At 40.4% G+C, this 23,526-nt stretch overlaps 1 protein-coding gene across 14 annotated transcripts in view; it reads right to left on the bottom strand.

The window, feature by feature from the left end:
- Window positions 1–23,526, bottom strand: part of anks1aa (ankyrin repeat and sterile alpha motif domain containing 1Aa) — a 373,296-nt gene that overhangs the window by 120,285 nt on the left and 229,485 nt on the right. The window contains exon 1 of one of the 14 annotated variants that reach the window (XM_080210257.1): window positions 9,044–9,089. The exons of the other annotated variants lie outside the window; for them this stretch is intronic. Coding sequence (XP_080066383.1) covers window positions 9,044–9,073 — 30 coding nt within the window. The 5' untranslated portion in view covers window positions 9,074–9,089. Of the gene's footprint in view, window positions 1–9,043; window positions 9,090–23,526 lie in introns of those variants that run through there. 14 annotated transcript variants of the gene reach the window in all.

Here is a 23,526-nt window from a genome sequence, read left to right as displayed (position 1 = left end):
GTAGTGGGACTCCTGCTCTTCCCCAAGATGAATGAATGATCAGACCTTGATGAAAAGGACAACTTCAAAACTGGCATACAATACAAAACCTAGAAGCATTGTGAACTGTGAGGGCAATTGTGTGGAACCTCAAAAGGGCATAAACAAGTTGGTGGAATGAGTGGACAATGAAGTTTCATGCATAGAAGTATGAAATGATGCAATATACCAGGAAGAATGCTGAGGGCAATGTAAAATAAAGGGTACAATTCTTAATGGGATGAGGTAGCAGAGGGAACTGGGTATATAAATGCGTAAGTCACTGAAGCTGGCAGTACAGGCTGGGAGCATGGCTAAAAAAAAAAGCATACAGCATCCCAGGCTTTATCAATAGAGGCAGAGAGTATAAAAGGAAGGAAGTTATGTTAAACATCAATAGAATGCTGGTTCAGCTTCAACTGGGTGTCACATTTTAATGAACCCAGGGCTGAGGAACTTCAGTCACATGGATAGATTGGAGAAGTTGGGATGTTCTCCTTGAACAGAAGGTTGAGAGAGGATTTGATAAAGATTTTCAAAATCATAAGGCAGAGTGGGTTTGAAAAAACTGTCCCTATTGATGGAAGGATTGAGAACAAGAGGGCATAGATTTAAGGTCATTGGCAAAAGAAGTGACGAGGAAAAACTTTTTCCACCCAGCGAATGGTTGGAATCTAAAATGCAATGCCCAAGAGTGTGGTGGAAGCAGGTTCAATTGAGGCAGTCAAGATGGAATTGAACTGTTACCTGAAAAGGAAGAATATGAATGACACAAGGAGATAGGGAAGTGACACTAGGTAATTTGCTTCTATACATAGCTGGCACAAATAGATGGGCTGAATGGCTTCCATCTGTGCTGTAATAATTCTGTGAGCATGCTTTTGCAAAGGAACCCGGCACATGGGTAGTGCATGCACTTATGAACTGTGTGTAAATAAAACATTTTTGCTTGTAAGTTTAAAAATTGCACTGCATAAAATTGAGAAGTATAACCATCTGTATTAGAACATAACTGAATAGGAATAGTATCTAGGGTCCAGGTTATCCAATGAGAAGTAAGCAATAATTTTGAAAATGATGGAAGTGTAGCTTATGACAACTTCGCAGAATGGGTGGGAAAGTACATTCTGACATCCGGACACACAGTTCCCATCATTATTTTGCAACTGGCAACCAAAGGCTAATTAAATAGAATCAGCAGTTGTGAGATCCTTTGATTGCAAACGTAAAGCCCAAGTTCTTAACTAGTTCAATACAATATTATCTTTAAGACAGAAAATAATGATGAAAACTTGTACTGTGGCCTGGTATTCCAAGGGAATTGGCCAAGTGATTTAAGTCTAGAATAAACAGATTTAAAATAGAGAATGGAAAAGTATTTCTTTAAAAAGCAGGCGGCTTCGAGGCTGTGATTTTCATCAGAGCTAACTGACTGAATCAGTGTCAACATTTAAAATTAGTTTACATAGTTGTTTGAAGGAAAGATGAATAAAGAAACACATAAACAGAACAGGCAAATAAGATTTGGACAACTGATGATGATGGACACCAATGTGAACTGTCTGGGCAGAAGATTTAACCATCAGGTTGGCAGAACATCAGTGGGAAATCAATTGAGACAATGCTGAGCAAATAAGTTTACTTTTGTAAGGTTGCAAAGTATTAATCAAAAATAGAGTTCTTCAGATAACTAACCAAACCAAAACTTATAAAGGAGGTGCATAATAAAATCTGCATTGCCAATTATGAAGAAAACCATATGTAAAGAATATTATGGACAACAAAGGGACGATCAGAAGTGCTATAAGGAAGTATAAAAGCATATAAAGGAATTGCACATTGCTCAAGATTGAAGAAGGAAATCAAACGGTGGAGGATGAAAATATCAAGTGAAGTTAGATGTCCTAAAGGAGAACATGGAACCACTACAACAGATAAGTGCAGAAGTGAAAATCTAACCAGCATCCAATTATGGAGCATCTTGCACTGGCAAGTCAGCGGGGACTTGGGGCAACAATTTCAGAATCCTTCTTAAATGCTTAAATTGTGTCACTGGACTAGAACGTAGCCAGCATTAGAAATCCATAATTTGAGATACTATCAATAAACGTTTAGAAATGGAAGGTTTCATTAAAGATAAGTCTTATCTGTCAAGTCAAAAATCTTTTGAAGAAACGATTGTCTGGACAAACAAAGTGAATCTATCTGGTCGATGTAGTGTACAAATTTTCAGAAGATAAAAGTTTTTCACCAGTGGCTTAAGAAAAGTTTAGTTCTATCACACAAAGAAATAGCGCAACATGGACAGACAAAATGGCAATGTAGGTTAATGGGCTTTACTCAAATTGGTTGGGTTGGAAGTGGTATAATCTGGAGATCAATGCTTAGTCAACTTTTATTCCTTGTGGACATAGAGATAATCTGAATTTGAATATTTACACAATCTCGACATTTGCTGATGACACAAACATGAGATTCAGCAAACCAAGAGGGCTGTTTAAGATTTTAATACAACATAAGTTAGGGGAGCGGGAAGATGGATGGCATGGGTTTCCCCCAGTTTCCTCCCACAGTCAGAAAAACATGCTGCTAGGTGCACTGGCCATGCTAAAATTCTCCCTCAGTGAACCCGAACAGGTGCCGGAGTGTGGCATCACAGTAACTTCATTGCAGTATTAATTTAATGCAAGTCTACTTGTGACAATAAATAAACAAACTAACAAAAAGATAGTGTGGTTATGTGAGAAGCAATACATTTTGGGAAGAAAAACAAGAAACAGGAATATAAATTCAATGGAAAGATGACAAAGAGTTGGATTTGCAAATGCATTTGGAAATGCAAAGATTGAAATACATAATTTCCTGAAAGTGCGCATGCAGGCTAACAGATTTTGGATTTTACAACAGATTTAATCGTTGTTCTTTCTCTGTCACTAAATCAGATTGTCCCAGTCTTATTGATGTGATCAAATTTGCTCCTGAAGTTCCCTACATCAGATGTGATTAAAATTCATATATTCCTAATTGGCTGCAAAATGCTTTGGGACACCCTAAAGTTGAAAAATTGCAATATAAAGTTTTTTTTTATTTGGGAGGATGCTCCCCTAGTTATGGTTGCAAGACGGCTTAGATTGGGACCTACATATTGAAGGAGATGTGACTTTTAGGAAGTTAGAAAAAAGTGTAGGCGCAGTTCTGTTAATTAAAGAGGACACTAGCACCACTGAGAGGAATTAACTTATTTCAGAAACCAGAATAGAGAAGCGGTTGGGGGAGATGAGGAATGATACAGGCAAGAAATCACTAATGAGTGATTTGCAGGTCCCTGAACAATAATGATACTGTATGATGGAGTATCAAAGAAGAAAAATGGGGGATTGTCAGAAAAGTATGATGATTATCATGGAGGGGAGGGGGTTTAATGTACATAGAATCGTAGAATTCCTGCAATGCAAAGAGAGGCTATTTGGCCCATCAGGCCTGCACCAACTCTTCGACAGAGCATCTTTATCCAGGCTCACCACATCCCTGTAAGTCCATGCATTTACCCCGCTAAACTCCCTAACATACACATGTTGGGACGCTAAGAGGCAGTTTAGCTAAGCCAATGCACCTAACCTGCACATTTTTGGATTATGGGGGGGAAACTGGAGCACCTGGAGGAGACCTATGTAGACATGAGGAGGATGTGCAAACTCTACACAGAGAGCCACCCAAGGCTGGAATCAAACAGAAGTCCCTGGTGCTGTGAGGCAGCAGTGCTAACCACTGTGCCATGGTGACTATATAGACTGCAATAATCAGATGGGAAAGGCAATGTGGATGATGAATTCATAGAATGCCTTTAGGATAATTTCTTGGAACATTCTGGAGCCAAACAACAGTGAGGGAGGAACAAGAAAATTACAATCACGGGGTAGTGATGCTTAGCAAATTGTTGGAACTGTGGGCTGACAGTCCCTGGGTCCTGATGGATTTCATCCCAAGGAATTTGTTACCCCAAAGTGCGGTGGATGCTGGGACAGTGAGTAAGTTTGAGGAGGAGAGGGACAGATGTTCAATTCGTAATAGTTTGAAGGGTTATAGGGACAAGGCAGGAAAATGGGGATGAGAAGCGTATCAGCCATGATCAAATGGCGGAGTGGATTCGATGGGCCGAATGGCCCATACATGTTCCTATATCTTATTAAAAGTTGTGGCTGCTGAGATAGTTGATGCGTTGGTTTTCAATATCCAAATTTCCCTAATTTCAAACAAAGTTCCATCAGACTGGAAAAAAGCTCCTGTAATTCCTTTATCCATAAAAGGAGACAGAAAACAGGAAACTATAAGCCAGTTAGCTTAACATCTGTCACAAAAATTATAGAAGTTATAGATACCATAAAGCACTTAGGTAAATTCAAAACAATCTAGCAGAGTCAACACATTTTTGTGCAAGGGAAATCATGTTTAATCAATTTACTGGAGTTCTTTAAAGAAGTAACAAGTGCTGTGTTTAAAGAGGAACTGGTGGATGTATTGTACTTACATTTGATAAGATACCTCAAAGATTATTGTGGAAAATAACAGCTGATGGTGTAGGTGGCAACATATTGGCATGGTTAGAAGATTGTTTTTTCACGTAAATTGGTCTTTTTCTTGTTGGCAGGCTGTGACTAGTGGTCTGCCAAAAGGATCAGTGCTGCTACCTCAACTCTTTGCAATTTATATAAATCATTTGGATGAAGGGAACAACAGTATGGTTGCTAAACATGCTGATGGCACAAAGGTAGGAAGGAAAGTAAATTGTGAAGAGGACATAAGGAGGCTACAGAAGGATATAGAAGGGTTAGCTGAGTGGCCGAAGGTCTGGCAAAGTGAGTATAATTTGGGAAAGTGTCCATTTTGGCAGGACAAATTTAAAAGCATTTCATTTAAATGGTGAGGGATTGCAGAACTCCGAGGTGCAGAGGGGTTGGGGTGCTTGAGTGCATGAATTGCAAAAAGTTAGTATGCTGCTAGTAAGTAATTAATAACACCAGTAGAATTTTTTTTACTGCAAGTAGATTTGAAAACAAGAGTACGTGGCATTGGTGAGACAACACCTGGAGTACTGTGCACAGTATGGTCTCCTTATTTAAAGAAGGATGTAATGCATTTGAATCAGTTTAGATTAACAGGATAATTCCTCAGTGGGCAGGTTTTCTTATGAAGAAAGGCTGGGCAGATGAGAAGAGTAAGAGGCAACTTGATTGAAACATACAAGATCCTGAGAAGTCTTGACAGGGTAGATGGGGAAAGGATGCCTCTTGTGGCGAAATCTGTTTAAAATTAAGCGGCCATCCATTTAAAACAGAGATGAGGATTTTGTCTCTCTCAGTGAGCTGGCAGATTGGAATTCTCTTCTTCAAAAGTTAGTGGAGGCAAAGTCTTTGAATATCTTTTTTTTATTCCAATTCAATCAAATCATGTCCAATTCAGAGTCTCAACAAGTTGAGACATTCTTGATCCAAGCTGACAAGACAGGGCTCTCACCTCCTGTCTTGGGCTTGATCTACATAATCCAGGCTGATTGGAGTAGGCATAGCTCTTCCTTCAAGGCTTGATCTTATTTGCATCTTAGCCAAAAAGCCAAGATGTTGCCTTTAAAAATTGCTTCAAATGAAGTTAAAATGTAACCTAATGACTTCAACCAAGCACAGCATGTCAATACCACACTTGATCTTAGCCAAAAGGCCAAGAAGAGTTAAGGCAGAAGTAGATTGATCTTTCTAAGATCACAATTAAAAAGTACCATGTGCAGTTTTGGGTTTCACATACAAAAAGGATGTGTGCATGGTGGTGGTGGTGGTGGTGGGGGCGACATTGGGTGGTGATGAGGGGGAGACATATGGAATGAGGATGACCACTTGCATGGAGAGTAAGTACCATTGTCCTGAAGCCAGTGCGTCGTCACCTGCCATCTGCCCTCCATTTCAACTTGTGTAGTATCTTGATATTAAATCTTAGTATTAAATGTGCTGTATAAATGAAAATTATTGTTACTCTTTTGTACCAAGTCTCCCCCTACACCCACCCAAATATATTAAATGTATATATCAGGGGATTCCAATTATTTCTTGCTCTAAATTTATTTTTGCCAGATACCAAGAGAGAAAAATTCAATTTAAACCAAGATATGACCACTGTAACCTTTAACCTAACAAATTTAGCGTTTGCTATGACCTATCTCATTCAATTGGACGGGGCAACATATATTATTCTATTATAATAGTCATTTAGCTGAATAAATTATATGCACACAATAATGTATGACATTGATGAGGGTGACCAAATATTCTGTCCTACCCTTTACCTTATAAACACTACTGCTAATCATTGTTCATTTTCATTCAGGAACAAAAATGAGTGATAACTGACCAACAGATAGCAAGAAGCTTCATGAGTGGTTAATGTGATAAACCTGTGCTGTTGCCATGCTGCACCACAAGAATCTGCATCATTCCTAAGGACCACCATGGTTTACCATTCTCAGTCTCCTTGAAACACTGCCTGATTACTGTCATAAATCTGACTTGTCTCATCATGTCATTAGTTTAAAGTCAGTCAGTCTTTGGCTTCACAGGAGCGTTCCCACCATCACCATTGCCCCATGTCAAAAGATGCAAGGTTCAAGACTTACTCCAGACAGTTCTGGTGGAATGGAAACTGGAGCTCCAACTTGGAATCCTGAGTTGACATCAAACAAGATAGTGTCCTGTGTGTGAGCCCCTTCACATCGAACAGGCTGTGGGAACCCATAAAACCTTCCCAACATGTTGGACAATAAAATGTTATCGGCTGGTATAAAGCTGGTTTTAGCCATGGAAGGCGTGTTCACATTATAGACTGTTAGACTGTTAATCAGCAGATGAATCCCTCTAGTGCTTCACATTTTTTGCAAAACACAGTAGAAAAACAGAAATCAGTCTATACTCAGTCTGCACTCAAAAACCATTCAATCAAAATAAAGATGGATCCATGTCTATCCAAACACTGTAGCTGATTTTCTGAGAGTAACAGTTACTCTCCCAAAAGGTGGGATTTTGGAAAGTAATATTTTGGAAGAGTTTTAACAACCTTAATTATTCTGCAGTTACCAGCTTACAAAATAATTAAAATATATTGTAATTTCCTCAGCAGATCTAAAACTTCACATGAAAAACAGGGCTGGGTCATAAACGTCTATAATACATTAATGAGCCAATTAGTTTAGATTTATGTCACAAATTTAATGTTATGAATTTCATCCCAAACAAAATATCCTGAAGGTGATTTTTAGTGTTTACTGTACTAAGGTTATATGAAAACAGTAATACTGACAGCCTAAACATCGCTGAGAAGGGGAATTTTCAAATCTTTCAAAAAGGCATATAAAGTGGTTTGATCTAAAACTAAAATTTGGACATTTTAGATGAGTGATTTTTAACTCAAGTTTTACTCATATTTAAATCTCCATACTTTACACTCTGACAAGATGTTGTTTACATAGTAAAAAGTCTGACAACACCAGGTTTAAGTCCAACCGATTTATTTGATAGTACACTCACTAGCTTTCGGGGTTAGTCCCTTCGTCAGGTGAATGGAAAGTTCTGGCCTCAGACAGAGCATATAAAGCACAGAGTGTACTATCAAATAAATCGGTTGGACTTAAACCTGGTGTGTCAGACTTTTTACTGTGTTTACCCCAGTCCAACGTCAGCATATCCACAAGATGTTGTTTAGTCATTGTATGTTTATCATATTTGTAATAATTTTTGTTATTGTGATAGGGAGTTGCAGCATATTGAAGAATAAGCATTTAAGGGAAGAGATTGCAAGAATTGTCAAAAGTAAATTGTGTGGGGGGTGCAGAAAGATATTTGGAAATGTCTTTGCACTATCATCTGGGCACATTTTCCCTTTTCTTTATCCAGGCACATCAACACTTTTTATTTCCACGCACAAGATAAACATGTACGTGACCTAACTATTAAACATGCCAGAAAGTATATGCTCACTCAGGTATTACAATTCATAGAATCCCTATAACGCAGCAGAAGGCCAATCAGCCCACTGAGACTGCACCGATAACAATTCTATTGTTCGACAGGCCCAATTCCCATAACCCCACATATTTACCATAGTCCCCCTGACACTAAGGGATAATTTAGTGTGGCTGAATCAACCTAACATGCACATATTTGGAATGTTGGAGGAAACCAGAGCAAACCCATGCAGACATGGGGAGAATGTGCAAACTCCACACAGAGAATGACCTGCGGCCCGAATTGAATCCAGGTCCCTGGTGCTATGAGGCAGTGCTAACCACTGTGCCATCACGTCACTAAAGCAAATGCTGCTTTAAGAAAAGCATTTTTTGATAATCCAGAAAATGCCGAGGAGAAAATATATCTAACGATTTGGACATTTTTAAAAATCCCAAATATTTATGCATCTTTCTTCTCTGTTCTTTCCATTTTTGCACAATCAGAATAAGCCATGATAAGGATCTGCAGGACCTATCTAAATGGAGAAATATTTTGTTTTGCTACCAAATAACTTCAAACCAAGGATATAATGTAGGTAATAGGTATGCTGCCCAACTGGCCTTTCTTATTTCTTCAGAGTCTAAAAAATCAGTGCCAATTTATGTCAAATTAGGCACAACTTGCAGTTTTGGATTCATACACATTTGTGACTAGTCCAAGAAAACTGTTAATCTCTGAGCCAGTTTATTTGCTTCCGAATGTGCAGAGTAGAGGTAAAAAAAATCAAATAAACAAAACCGTCTCCATCAGGATAACTACTTCTGTCTCAGGTATATGATTCCAGTGGTGTACATTCTCTACATAACTTCTATATCACATCACAACAGTAAACAAAACACACAACCCTCTTTCCATGATATAATAATATTTAAAACTGTGAAAAGAATTGAAGGAGGAGGAATCTTAACCTTTTATAGATATACTGAGTACAATCTGAAAAAGCATAGCAATAATTCGAAACATATACTAGTACTTACATGCAGCATTTTTAAAAATGCTTTGGACATACGAGTAGAACAGTTCCCTCATATATTTAACTGTGTTGTCCATCATACACAGTTTGTAATGTCGCCTAGTGCCTCGTTACTTCCTCGACTTGCATTTCCATAGTAACCAGCAACACCAATGAAAATGAGACAGAGGATACATCTCAAAACATGCCTCAAACGCTATATTCCATGGGTTTCAATGCAACCAAGTAATTCCCCAAAATCCTCTCACAAATTAATGATGAAATTACCAAGAAAGATTTTAAGCAATAATCCAAATGAGAATAGTCAAGAGAACGCTGCAGCAAAAGCATAAAAAAACTCACTGTAACACATCTGAATGTGAAACTGGATATATGCCGAGATGCTAATCATAAACGGCAGCAAATGAACAATCAGCATCTTCAATAGCAACAAAAAAATTGAAGATTCTAGTAAGTAAATCTAACTACAAGAAACACAGATCACATAACATTTAAACATATTGTGGATATAATGCACCAAAAGAACATCTTTATCAATCTGTTAAATATCAAGAAAATTAGATCAATACAAAACCGAAACACGTCACAGCACAGTAGAAAACAAAAACCAATTACAATTTAAAAAGTAAAAGGTTAGAAACCTGTGAACATGATCAGGGACAACGCATTCTCCTCACCATCCTCACCAACAATAGAGGATCAGTGATACAAAAAGCAATTAAGAAAATGCAATCAAATGCACAAAAAAGGAACTCAGACCGACTGCTCAAACAATCCCACCCAAAATCCACTAACTCAGCAGAATTTCAGAGGCATTACACACAATTTGTGAAAGTCATTCACACTTAATCTGCTTTTGACGAAACACAATTTTGTCTGTATTAGATTATCGATTTTGTTTTTCTAAGAGCATGAGGGAGTTTAAATATATCAAAGTTCATACAATAGTGTCCACACATTTGATACAGAACAGTCAAACTGAGGTTGTTTCTCCCTATGGATTCACTGTAAAAAATTGAGAATTTTTTTTTAAACTGACTCCTGCTCAATAGAGGGAAATTCTACATGTCAATTATTAAATGGCCTGAGCCATCTCAAGTACACAGTATGTAAATAACGAAGAACAGTGCCATAAGCATTGATTTTCAAAGAGGCGAGTTTGCTGTTGAGACAGGCTGGTCAAAGTTCTGGTACAGACCAAACAGCCAAACCAGAAAGGTGGAGGTGGGAAGGTTGATGAAGGTACAGAGAAGAATTTCAACAGTGAACAGTATGGCTCTTAAGATAGAAATTCAAGATGGAAGACAGAACAGATAGGGCATTTGAAAGACAGCTAGAGGGATTTTCCCAACACACAAAGAAGATTTCAAGCAAATAAGCCAAATAAAAACATCTTAAATTGTGAAGAAACCATGGCAGCAAAAGCAAAACAAAAATCACTGAAGTGGCACATTCGGATGAGGCTGGAAGTATGCTGAGATGCTAAGCATGAATGACAACAAATAAACAATGAGCATCTTTAATAGCAACAAAAAAAATGAAGGTGCCAATAAGTAAAGAACCACCACAAGGGCTACAGATTCACAGATCAACAACCTGCAAATATCAGGCACCAAAGGAAAATCTTAATAAATCTTTCATCAAATATCAAGTTAGATAAATGCAAAACCAGAAAGTCTCACACACATTAGAAGGTAAAAATCAATTACAATTCAGAACATAAAGGATTAGAGGCCTGTGAAGATGATCAGGTGATAGATACGTTCTCCTCACTATCCACACCAACAATAAAGGATCAGTGATACAAGAAAATATAACCAATGTCTAAAAAAAAACTCAGAAATAACCATGGTAATGCCACCTAAACTATCAGGAATGAGGTCTGGGTTTAACGTCTTATCTGGAAGATGATAACTCCACAATGTAGCATTCCCTCAACGCCTTGTAAATCGGTGGCAAGAGTGTAACCAGCTGGCAACATTGCACGTGCAAGAACAACTACGGCAAAGTCATACCACAGTAGACTGTAGGGGTGGAGGGGAGGGAGAATGATATGGTCAAAAGTGTCAGAAGGCAGCTGGTGGATCAAGAGGATGAGAAGATTGGATAAGATGAATGGATAGCAGGACAGGGAGCTGACTCAAAGACAGCAAGTGTGTGTGGATAAAAGCTAGCTATTCAGAGCGGCAGAGGGTGGGAAGTACTGTCCTACAATGACTACTGTTCACAATTTACATTAACAGAGACAAGCAATACATTTGCAGTGAAATTAATATATTGCATCAGTAATTCTTTAAATCCCCATCACACACCATTCCATCCATCCCATGCCACCTCTCTCTCATACCATCCTCATCCCAATCCCTACCCCACCCTTTCTCACCCTTCTTCCTTCTCCCAAAGTGTCTCAGATCTCCACCATTTCCACCCCATCATTTTCAAGAACCCAGGAACCAAGGCTGGAGTGTGGCAGGGCTTAACTAAAAGTCATAACATTTGCTAATGTGTCAATCCTTACTGCAGCAAGGCAATTTCGTGGTAGCAAAGAATTGGTGAGAATGCAAGAGGATGGAATTTGCCCTGAAGATGATGCTGAAGACCAAATGCACATCAGTACAGGGACCAGCCACTGACCAGGTCTTCAGAAGCATGTATTGGAATGGGTCCTCAAAAATTGCCAGAATGATTACATTGTAACCAGAAATCTAATGCATGCACATGAAATTAAGTATGTAAATCAAACGAAGTCCAGCAAAGATTTGAGAGCAACAGCTAATAAGTGTAGCTGCTCTATGGAATGAAAATGTCTGATGTTGTGGCAGTAGACCAAGATCAGCCAGAGTACCAAAAGACCTCAATGCCAATATTACCAGTTTCCAGCAATTCTCCAGCGGCAAAAACACGAGTATTTATTATGCCACATCAGTAATGCCCATGAATTTCAATATGCCCAGAGACCAAACTGTGAGATGGAAAGATTCAAAAACACAGCACGAGAAGACACCATCTACAATAAAACTAGCCTACATAGCCAATAGAACAGAATTAAAGCCTATGGCAATTATCAAACAACAACTGCCAAAAATCAGGTCCTCGCAGGAGTTTTTATACAAGTCCATGACAACAGTTGGATGGCTGAGAATGAAGTGAAGCTATGGATTGATAATACGTGGAAAGGACTCCAGTGGCCTAGACAAAGAACACTGTTTATTGACATGGGGCATATTCAAATGCTATAATAACATATGAGAACAAGAGGTACCTACAAGTAACACTTAACATCTTGGTTATACAAGGGAACCTAATGTGCATTTTTCAACCTTTAGATGCGTGCCTCATCAAGCCATTCAAGGATCATGTTCACTTCCAATGGATGACTGATGGACAAAAAGCCTTCACAAAGTGTGGAAATATGCATGCTGTCCTCCTTGATGTCTTGTATGAGTTTGTCATCAAATTATAGGATGCAATTAGTGCGCAAAAAGTTATTAAATCAGTTAAAATGCTAAATATCCAATTCATGGATGAGGAAACAGATAATTTGTTGCAGATGGATAATTATAAAAGCCAAAGTGCCACATCTAATTCACCGGGATCCAAAGTAACAATATATACAATTTACTCTGCGTCAGATGCCGGAGAAAATGAATTGATAGGCTTTTAAAGGCTTTGATCGTGGTTAAAAGTATATTTGAACAATTAATTCCTTTATTAAACCATGCCACATTTATAGATGTATGTAAGGAGAAAGGGAATGAGTCAAGTAGACACAGTAAGAAGTCTCACAACACCAGGTTAAAGTCCAACAGGTTTATTTGGTAGCGCAAGCCACTAGCTTTCAGAACACTGTCCCTTTATCAGGTGAGTGGGATTTCAGTTCACAAACAGGCCATATAAAGACACAAACTCAATTTACAAAATAATGGTTGGAATGTGAGTCTGCAGGAAAGGATGTCCTGGGGCATGGTACATTGGGACACAGCCCCATTTCTTGCCTTCAAACAACCACACAACTTCAAACAGACCATTCTCCTCAGCAAATCACCCAGCCTTCAGGAGAACAGTGACCACGCGACCACACCCCTGCCACAGCAACCTCTGCAAGACATGCCAGATCATCGACACCGATGTCATCATCTCACGTGAGAACATCATCCACCAAATACACGGTACATACACTTGCAACTCAGCCAACATTGTCTACCTAATACGCTGCAGGAAAGGATCTCCCGAGGCATTGAGGAGGCCATGCAGACACTACGACAACGGATGAATGAGCACCGCTCGACAATCGCCTGGCAAGAGTATTCTCTTGCTGTTGGGGAACACTTCAGCGGTCACGGGCATTCAGCCTCTGATCTTCAGGTAAGCGTTCTCCAAGGCGGCCTTCACGACACACAACAATGCAGAGTCGCTGAGGAGAGACTGATAGCCAAGTTCCGCACACGAGGATGGCATCAATCGGGATCTTGGGTTCATGTCACACTATCTGTAACCCCCACGACTTGTCTGGGCTTGCAAAATCTCATTAACTGTCGTGGCTGGAGACAATACACATCTCTTTAACTTGTGCTTAACCCTCTCGCCACTCACATTGTCTATACCTTTAAGACTAAATTACCTGTAAAGACTCCATTCCAACCATTATTTTGTAAATTGAGTTGGTGTCTTTATGTGCCCTGTTTGTGAACTGAAATCCCACTCACCTGATGAAGGGACAGCATTCCGAAAGTTAGTAGTTTGTGCTACCAAATAAACCTGTTGGACTTTAACCTGGTGTTGAGAGACTTCTTACTGTGTTTACCCCAGTCCAATGCTGGCATCTCCATATCATAGTCAAGTAGAAACAGATAGGCAGTGCAGGAATCCCGAGTGCGTCCCACTTCCAAACCAGTATTCGGATAGCTCATCTGGGGAGTTAAGTCCAGGTCACAATAAGTGGCTCAGCTGTAAAGGGGGTGGGTATAAGGATGACAGGAAGAGCAACAGCGGTAAGTGATTTGACAGTTGGGGGAATAGACAGGCTCTCTTGCAGCTACAGACATGACTCCAGGATTCCCTGGGGCCAGGGTCAATGATATAACTGGACAGCTGCAGAGCACCCTGAGGTTGGAGGGTGGGAGGGTGAATAGCCAGCATTCACGGTACACATCAGTATGGACAAAACAACAAAAGAGAAATATGGTCCTGCAGGCAGCGAGGGGGATTGAATATAAAAGTAGGGAGGTCTTGCTGCAGCTGTATAGGGCATTGGTGAGGCCGCAGCTGGAGTACTGTGTGCAGTTTTGGGCGCCGCACCTGCGCAAGGATATTTTGGCCCTGGAGGGAGTGCAGAGGAGGCTTACTAGGCTGATACCGGAGTTGAGGGGATTGAGCTATGAGGAGAGGCTGAATAAACTAGGCTTGTACTCGTTAGAGTTTAGAAGAATGAGGGGAGATCTCATTGAGACGTATAAGATGATGAATGGGATGGATAGGATAGAGGTGGAGAGACTCTTCCTGCTCAAAAAAGACAGTAGGACTAGGGGGCACAGCCTCAAGATAAAGGGGAGGCGGTTTAGAACAGAGTTGAGGAGGAACTTCTTCACTCAAAGGGTGGTGAATCTCTGGAATTCTCTGCCCGTTGAAGTGGTGGAGGCTGCCTCGCTAAATATTTTTAAGAAGCGGGTTGATGGGTTCTTGATAAGAGAGGGGATTAAGGGTTATGGGGAGAGGGCGGGAAAGTGGAACTGAGCCACGACAGATCAGCCATGATCTTATTGAATGGCGGGGCAGGCTCGAAGGGCTAGATGGCCTACTCCTGCTCCTATTTCTTATGTTCTTATGTTCTATATGTACATATGCCACTGAAGTAAATAGGGCAGATTGACAGAGTGGTTACTGAACCGCACAGTATCCTTGTCTTTATTAGTAGGAGCACAGAGGACAACAGCAATGAGGTTAAATTGAATTTGTATAAGACAAATTTTGAGCTGTTCTACAATACATCTTTAACTGGACCACACTTGGAATACTGCATTCCCTTCCGATTGCCTATTGAAAAAATATATAGAGCAGTGCTTTCCAAACATCTTCCCACTGTGATCCCATTTTGAAGCTTGAAAATTGCTGCAACCATATAGTGTGATTCGGAGATGCGTTGTTGGACTTGGGTAAACACAGCAAGAAGTCTCACAACACCAGGTTAAAGTCCAACAGTCTGAAAGACTCGCATTCTAATCAGTATTCTGTGAACTGAGCGTGTGCCTTAATATGCTCTGTTTGTGATCAGAACTCCCTACTCACCCGAAGGGGCAAAGCCCCGAAAGCTAGTGGTGTTTGCTACCAAATAAACATGTTGGACTTTAACCTGGTGTTGAGAGACTTCTTACTGTGTTTACCACATAGTGTGAGCCAGATGACTGGAGAAAGGGGTTGGTTATTGCAGTAGAGCTCTGAGAACAGTGAGATGAGGGTGTGTGATATGGATGGGTGAGGACTATGGGAGTTATGGTGTGGAGGAAAACACAGAGTGAGAGATGAGTCCTGCAGGCTGTTTGCTTCCTTGGAGGGCACAAACCCAAAATTTCACCTCAATCAGTTTGGGAAGCCCTGACATAAAAGCACTGGAAAGCATACAACGATGATTTACAAAAATGATACCAGAATTATAAGATTATACCTATCCGGAAAAAAGAAGACCAAGGATTGATTTAATGGAGATCTTAATATTTATGAAAGACTTCAGTTGCGTGGACACTGAGTTTTGAGGAAGCAAATCCACATCATAATAAACTAGTTGCCAATAAACCAAACTGGGAATTCAGAAGAAACACTTTTGTTCATAGTGGTTAAAATAAACACTGCATTACTAAAGGGAGTAGTCGAGGTGAATAGTTTAAATGTATTTAAGATGAGGTTACATAAACACAAGAAAGGAATACAGGGTTATGCTTATAGAGTTAGATGAGGAAGGATGGGAGGAGATACAAGTGGGATATAAACAACAGCATAATCTAATTGGATTCTGGCCTGTTTTTGTGCTTTAATTCTATGCAAGCTAAAGCAAAAGGTTCGTGCTGACTTTAGGGAAGTCATGCTGCAGCAGGTTGGGAATTTGATTTGCAGGATTTTACACAAAAAGATAGGAACTAAGTGTATAGCTGAGTGACAAAAACACATCAAAAATTCTGAATTAATTATCTGCAGTATGATCTTGCATTTCTACCACAAAATTACTTTTTTTTTGCAACTATACTGAATAGTAGGAATAGAACTTTTCATTTTTCTAGCTGGATGATACCATCCCAATACAGTTTGCACTTAATAGGCATTTTGAACTGACAACCAGCTATCCAAATCTAATAATCTAGAAGCCAGAACCAATAATCCAGAGAATCTGAATTAATATACCACCTTGGCACTTTGAGAATTATAATTAATATTTTTAAAAACCTGGAAATAAAAAGGTTGCTTCAACAGAAGAGCTCATGAAGCTGTCAGATTGTTCTAAAGCCTAACTGGTTAACAAAAGTCCTTTAACAAGGAAACATATTCTTGCCCAATGCAGCTTACATGTGACTCCAGTCCGAAAACAACATGACTGACTGTTAACTGCTCTCTGAGTTGACCCAGTGAGTCACTCAGTTGAAGCAAATAATTACAAAAGTGGTTTAATGCCAATATCTCAAGGCTATCTGAGGATGGGCAATAAATGTTGGCCTTGCCAGCAACGCACACATAACAAGAATGAAAAAATGCTGCAGGCGGACTCCTTAGAGGAACTGGAGCTTTGCTTGTACATCTGCTGGTAACAAATCAGGTAGCTATCACAAACGAGATGGCACTGGATAGAACAGGAAGGACCATCATTGAGGCTGCAGCCAATGGCGGATCAGAATTCACCATCTCACATTCCACTTCCTTTTATTCAAGGATCTCTTCTGACTTGCAAGTTGCAAATGGTGTAAATCTCATTACCCTTTTCCTTTCAGACATTCAAGAAATAGAAACTGCCGAGTTGTGAAGGCGACAAACTATCAATGGGCAACAGGCCTCAATTACAGCAACGATACTGGATTTGTTGATCACTGAAGACTGACAACTTTGGTCATTGAGGGGCCAAGAGAATGCAAAATTTAATTGTGAAAATTAGCACTAACTGTAGCATATCTGAGAGAATACTGCTTCAGTAAATAAATATGGAAATTCACAAAACAAATTAACTTGTTGACTTGGGCAGCACAGTAGCACAGCGGTTAGCACTGCTGCTTCACAGCTCCAGGGACCTAGGTTTGATTCTCACTTGGTCACTGTCTGTGTGAAGTTTGCACGTTCTCCTTGTCTGCATGGGATTTCTCTGGGTGCTCAGGTTTCCTCCCAAAGTCCAAAGATGTGCGGGTTAGGTTGATTGGCCATGCTAAAATTGCCCCTTAGATGTGTAAATTAGAGGGATTAGCGGGTAAATGTGTAGAGATATGGGGGTAGGGCCTGGGTGGGATTGTGTTTGGTGCAGACTCAATGGGCCAAATGGCTTCTTTCTGCACTGTAGGTTTCTATGATTCTTCTATGATTCTAGTATTAGCTGAAAAATGGCAATATTTAAATTTGCATTTTGTAAGTTATTAAAAAGGGATAAATCTGATAACCCAAGACTTCACTATAATAATTGCTGCAATAAGCTAGCGCGAACCACTCCATTACTTGGCTGCACAAATCAGCAGCAGCATTGTTAGTAACTTGCACTGTTTAAAGTTAGTCCGCCCCCTGTAAAGGGAAGTACAATGTTGCCGCTGGAGGTGCTGACTTCACTGGGAATACTGCAACGTAACAACATCCATATCTAAGGAAGGACATGTTGGCCTTGGAGAGGGTCCAGAGGAAGTTCACAAGAATGATCCCTGGAATGAAGAGCTTGTTGTTTGAGGAATGGTTGAGGAGTCTAGGTCTGTACTCGTTGGGAGTTTAGAAGGATGAAGGGTGGTCTTACTAAAATTTGCAGGATACTACGAGGTTTGGATAGAGTGGACATGGAGAGGATGCTTCCGCTAGTAGGAGAAAGTAAATCCAGAGGGCACAACCTCAGACTAAAGGGACGATCCTTTAAAACAGACACGAGGAGGAATTTCTTCAGTCACTGTAGTGAATCTGTGGAACTCCTTGCCGCAGAAGGCTGTGGAGGCCGTGTCATTGAACGTCTTTAAGAGAGGGATAGATAAATTCTTGATTAATAAAGGGATCAGGGGTTATGGGGAAAAGGTAGGAGAATGGGGATGAGAAAAACATCAGCCATGATCGAATGGCACAACAGACTCGATGAGCCTAGTGGCCTAATTCTGCTCCTATGTATTATGGTCTTGTGAACCCTGGGTCAGAGCAAGCACCAAAGTTTTCTAATACAACATTGAAGGTCTTGTCAAACTGATGGAAGAGAGGTTGTGTCTTCAGGAAGCAGGAACCTTCCAGACACACGAGAAGGCAGTGGGAATAGATAAAGTCAATGTCAGGGGTTTAGCCTTGAATATCTGGATACAGTGCAGCAAAAAGTCAAATATGAGTGGTCAAGGTCAGTGAATGCATCAAGTGCCATATCCTACCAAATACGCCACCAGCCTCAAGTCTCTGCTTGATTTGCCACAGCATCATCACTCACCTTTCAACAATTGTAATCAATCTGAACTCACACTTAAAACCCACACCTCACCCTCATCCACTCAATTCTGTGATAACTACATGCTTCAATCCCCATGTATCAGATGGTGCTGGCTAAAATAGGAAGGACCATCACTGAGGCTGCAGCCAAAGGCAGGTCAGAATTCGCCACCTCACATTCCACTTCTTTTTATCCAAGGATCTCTTCTGACTTAAAAGTTGCAGATGTTTTAATATCCTTCTTACCACAGCTTTTGTACCCTTTTCCTTTCAGACGCTCACGAAGGAGAAATTGCCAAGTTGCGAAGAAGATGGTCATGAAGGTGACAAACTACCAATTAATTTTGCACACATAGCTCCCATGTGCATATTTTAAAATCAAAGATCTGAACATGATGAGACATTGAGCAATTTCCAAATAGTTGCATAATGCAATTTCTGCCTCAGCCACCCTTTCATACAATACGTTCCAGACCACCACTACCCTCAGAGTGAAAGGTTTTTTGCTCAACTCCTTTTTAATCCTTCTACCAATTACTTTAATCCAATGTCAATTATTGACCTAATTACTAAAGAAAATAGGTCCTTCCTATCCTATCTATCTGGGCTCTTCATCATTTTCTGCACCTCAATTACATATCCCCTCAGCCACCACTCTTCCAAAGAAATAAATCCCAGCCTATCTAATCTTTCCTCATAACTAAAGTTCACCATTCTGTTATTATCCTCATAAATCGCCACTCTACTCTCCCTAGTGATCACTTCTTTCCTGTGATGTGGTGGCTGGATGGTGGCACAGTGGTTTGCACTGCTGCTCACAGCACCAGGGACCCAGGTTCGATTCCCAGCTTGGGTCACTGTCTGCACGTTCTGCCCATCTCCTCCAGTTTCCTCTCAGTTTGAAAGATGTGCTGGTTAGGTGCACTGGCCATGCTAAATTCTCCCTCAGTGTACCCAAACAGGTGCAGGAGTGTGGCGACTAGGGGAATTTCACAGTGACTTCACTGTAGTATTAATGTAAGCATACTTGTGACACTAATAAATAAAACTTTAAAACTTAACTGGAACTGTGCACAGTATTCCTGCTGTGGCCTAACTGGTGTTCCACACAGTTCAACCTCCCTGCTCTTATGTTCTGTGCCTCAGCTAATAAAGGGTAGAATTCTGTACATCATCACCTATCCAGCTATTTTCAGAGTTCTGTGGACATGCATACCTAGCTCCCTTTGTTCCTCCTCACATTCAGCATCCTACCATTGCCTTGTTTGTCCTCCCCAAACCTAAAATTTCTCCAGATTTAATTATATTTGCCATTTTTCTGCTCAACTGATGAGTTCTCTGCAATTTTTCCTTGCAATCAACCACTGCAAACTACCATCAGCAAACTTTTAATCATAGCTTGTACATTTAAATGAAATGATTGATGTACACCACGAAAAGCAATGGACTTATTCACTGAGCTTTGTGGAATCCCAGCAGAAACAGCCTTCCAGTTACATAAACTGACCATTCTCCTGTTCTTCCTGTCACTGAAGTTTGGATCTAACTGACCACTTTCTCTTGGATCCCATGGTCTTTAACTTCTCTGATTAGTATGCCATATAAGACATTGTTAAAGGCATTACTAAAATCCGTGCACAGTACCAAGTCTCACAACGCCAGGTTCAAGTCCAACAGGTTTATTCGGTATTATGAAGTCTCGGAGTGCTGCTCCTTCACCAGGTAAGTGTAGGTTATATCAACTGCATACTCTTGTCAATTATCATTGTTGCCTCCTCAAAAAATTCAATTAAGTTGAATGGACTTTAGCAAGACCTTTGGCAAGATAGTCCACATGGTAGAAAGTTGCACAAGGTTAAATCTCATGGGACCTAGGGTAAAGTAGCCAATTGGAGACAAAATTACCTTGATTTTGACTATCTAACTTATCTATGCCTTTCATTATTTTATAAACCGCTATAAGATCACTCCTAAGTCTCTTATTCTCCAGGGAATAAGATCCCAGTCTATCCAGCCTCACCTTATAATTCAAACCATCAAGTCCCAGTAGCACCCCAATAAATCTTTTCTGCACTCGTTCTAGTTTAATAATATCCTTTCTATAATAGGGTGACCAGACCTGTACATAATATCCCAAGTGCAGCCTTACTAATGGCCACACAGAACACAGAGAGGGTGTTGCAGAAGGTTATTTTTCAAACTGGAGGCCTGTGACCAGCTGTGTGCCTCAGGGATCGGTGCTGGGTCCAGTTATTTGTTATTTATATTAATAATTTGGATGAGAATTTAGGAGGCATGGTTAGTAAGTTTTCAGATGACACCAAGATTAGTGGCATAGTGGACAGTGAAGGTGGTTATCTGGGATTGCAACAGGATCTTGATTAATTGAGCCAGTGGGCTGATGAATGGCAGGTGGAGTTTAGTTTAGATAAATGTGAGGTGATGCATTTTGGTAAATCAAATCCAGGCAGAATTTACTTAATTAATAGTAGGCATTGGAGACAGTTATATAAGAGAGACAGCTAGGACCACAGGTTCATAACTCCTTGAAAGTGGAGACACAGATGGACAGGCATTCGGCATACTTGATTTCATTGGTCAAAACATTGAATACAGGAGCTGGCATGTTATGTTGAATTTGTACAAGACATTAGTACGGCCACACTTGGGATGCTATGAACAGTTCTGGTCACCCTATTATAGAAAGGATATTATTGAACTAGAAAGAGTGCAGAAAAGATTTACTAGGGTGCTACCGGGACTTGATGGCTTGAATTATAAGGGGCTGGATAGACTGGGATCTTTTCCCTGGAGCATAGGAGAGTTAGGGGTGATCTTATTGAGGTTTATAAAATTATAAGAGGTATAGATAAGTTAGATAGTCAACATAACTTCCAAAGGTAGGGGAGTCTAAAACTAGAAGGTATAGGTTTACGGTGAGAAGGGAGAGATACAAAAGGATCCAGAGGGACAGTTTTTTCACAAAGAGGGTGGTGAGTGTCTGGAACCAGCTGCCAGACGTAGTAGTAGAGGCAGGTACAATTTTGTCTTTTAAAAAGCATTTAGACAGTTACATTGGTAAGATGGGTATAAAGGGATATGGCTAAATGTGGGCAATTAGGACTACTTTAGTGATAAAAATTGGGCAACGTGGACAAGTTAGGCCAAAGGGCCTGTTTTCATCTAAACCTCTGATTAGCTTCTACGAAGTTAGTCAGACATACCTTCCCTTAAATCTATGCTGACTGCACTTGTTTAAATCTTTCAAAATGATGATTAATACTGTTACTCCACTCTGAGATGGTAAGATCCCGCTGATCTTTCCACCTCAGAAGTTAAATTGGTTGACCTGTAATGACTCTGTCTGTTCAATGGTCAGCTGGCATCACTCCTGCAGCCAGAGCATGGGAAAATTATAGTCAGAGCCTGTGTTATTTCATCTCTTGCTTCTTTTAACAACTTGAGATGTATTCCATGCAGGAGGTCTGGTGATTTATCCACTTTCAAAGATGTTAACTCTGGTAATAATTCCTTCCTCACGTTTATTCTGTCTAATGTTTCATGCTCTTTCTCAACTGCAATGCCTGCAAATGTCACAAGTGTCAGCTTGCTAGAGGGGAAGATTTCTCACACGTTCTGCTGCATAGGATTCACAGAAGGACTTCAATCAGTCAGATTCTAGAAAAGTGCTGGTAGATGTACATAACAACATTCTTGGTGCATTATGAAGTCTGCTAGAAAACTTGCATTAAACGTCAAGGAACATGGAGAAGTCCAGCACCAACATGACACAGGGCTTCATCCAAATCGACTGGAACGATTTGGATGAAGGAACTGTGGGCAATGTGGTTAAGTTTGGAGGGGATACAAAAATAGATGGAGGGACAGGTAATATTGAAGAGGCGAGGAAGTTGCAGAAGGACTGGGGCAGGTTAGGAGAGTGGGCAAAGATGTGGTAGATAGAATACAACGTGGGAAAATGTGGGGTTATGCACTTTGGTAGGAAGAATAGAGGCATAAACTATTTTCTAAATGGGGAGAGAATCCAGAAATCGGAAGCATAAAAGGGGCATGGGAGTCCTAATTCAGGATTCTCTTAGGATTAAGGAGAAATGGCAGATGGAGTTTAATCCAGACAGATGTGAGGTAACGCATTTTGGAAGGTCTAATACAGATAGGAATGTATACAGTAAATGGCAGAACCCTTAAGAGTATTGATAGGCAAAGGGATCTGGGTGTACAGGTACATAGGTCACTGAAAGTGGCAATGCAGGTGGAGAAGGTAGTCAAGAAGGCATATGGCACGCTTGCCTTCATCGGCCAGGGTACTGAGTTTAAAAACTGGCAAATCATGTTGACGCTTTATAGAACCTTAGTGAGGCCACACTGGGAATATTGTGTTCAATTCTGGTCGCCACACTACCAGAAAGATGTGGAGGTTTTGGAGAGGGTACAGAAAAGATTTACCAGGATGTTGCCTGGTGTGGAGGGTATTCCGGGGAAGTGCCGGATGATTGGAAAACGGCTAATGTTACGCCGTTGTTTAAGAAGGGTGCCAGGCAAAAGGCGGGGAATTATAGGCCGGTTAGTTTAACGTCTGTGGTGGGTAAAATATTAGAATCTGTCATTAAGGAGGAAATTGCGAGGCATCTTGAAGGGAATTGCTTGATAGAGCAGACGCAGCACGGTTTCATTAAAGGGAAGTCGTGTCTAACAAATTTACTGGAATTCTATGAGGATGTGTCTAGGGCGGTGGATAGAGGAGAGCCGGTGGATGTGGTCTTTCTAGATTTTCAGAAGGCGTTTGACAAAGTACCTCACAAGAGGTTATTGCAGAAGGTCGAGGGACATGGAGTT

Source organism: Carcharhinus amblyrhynchos, chromosome 22, assembly GCF_965287045.1.
Source record: "Carcharhinus amblyrhynchos chromosome 22, sCarAmb.v2.hapA, whole genome shotgun sequence".
Lineage (NCBI taxonomy): Eukaryota > Metazoa > Chordata > Chondrichthyes > Carcharhiniformes > Carcharhinidae > Carcharhinus > Carcharhinus amblyrhynchos.
Note: the sequence above shows the minus strand (reverse complement) of the source record. Positions and strands in the feature narration are given on the sequence as shown.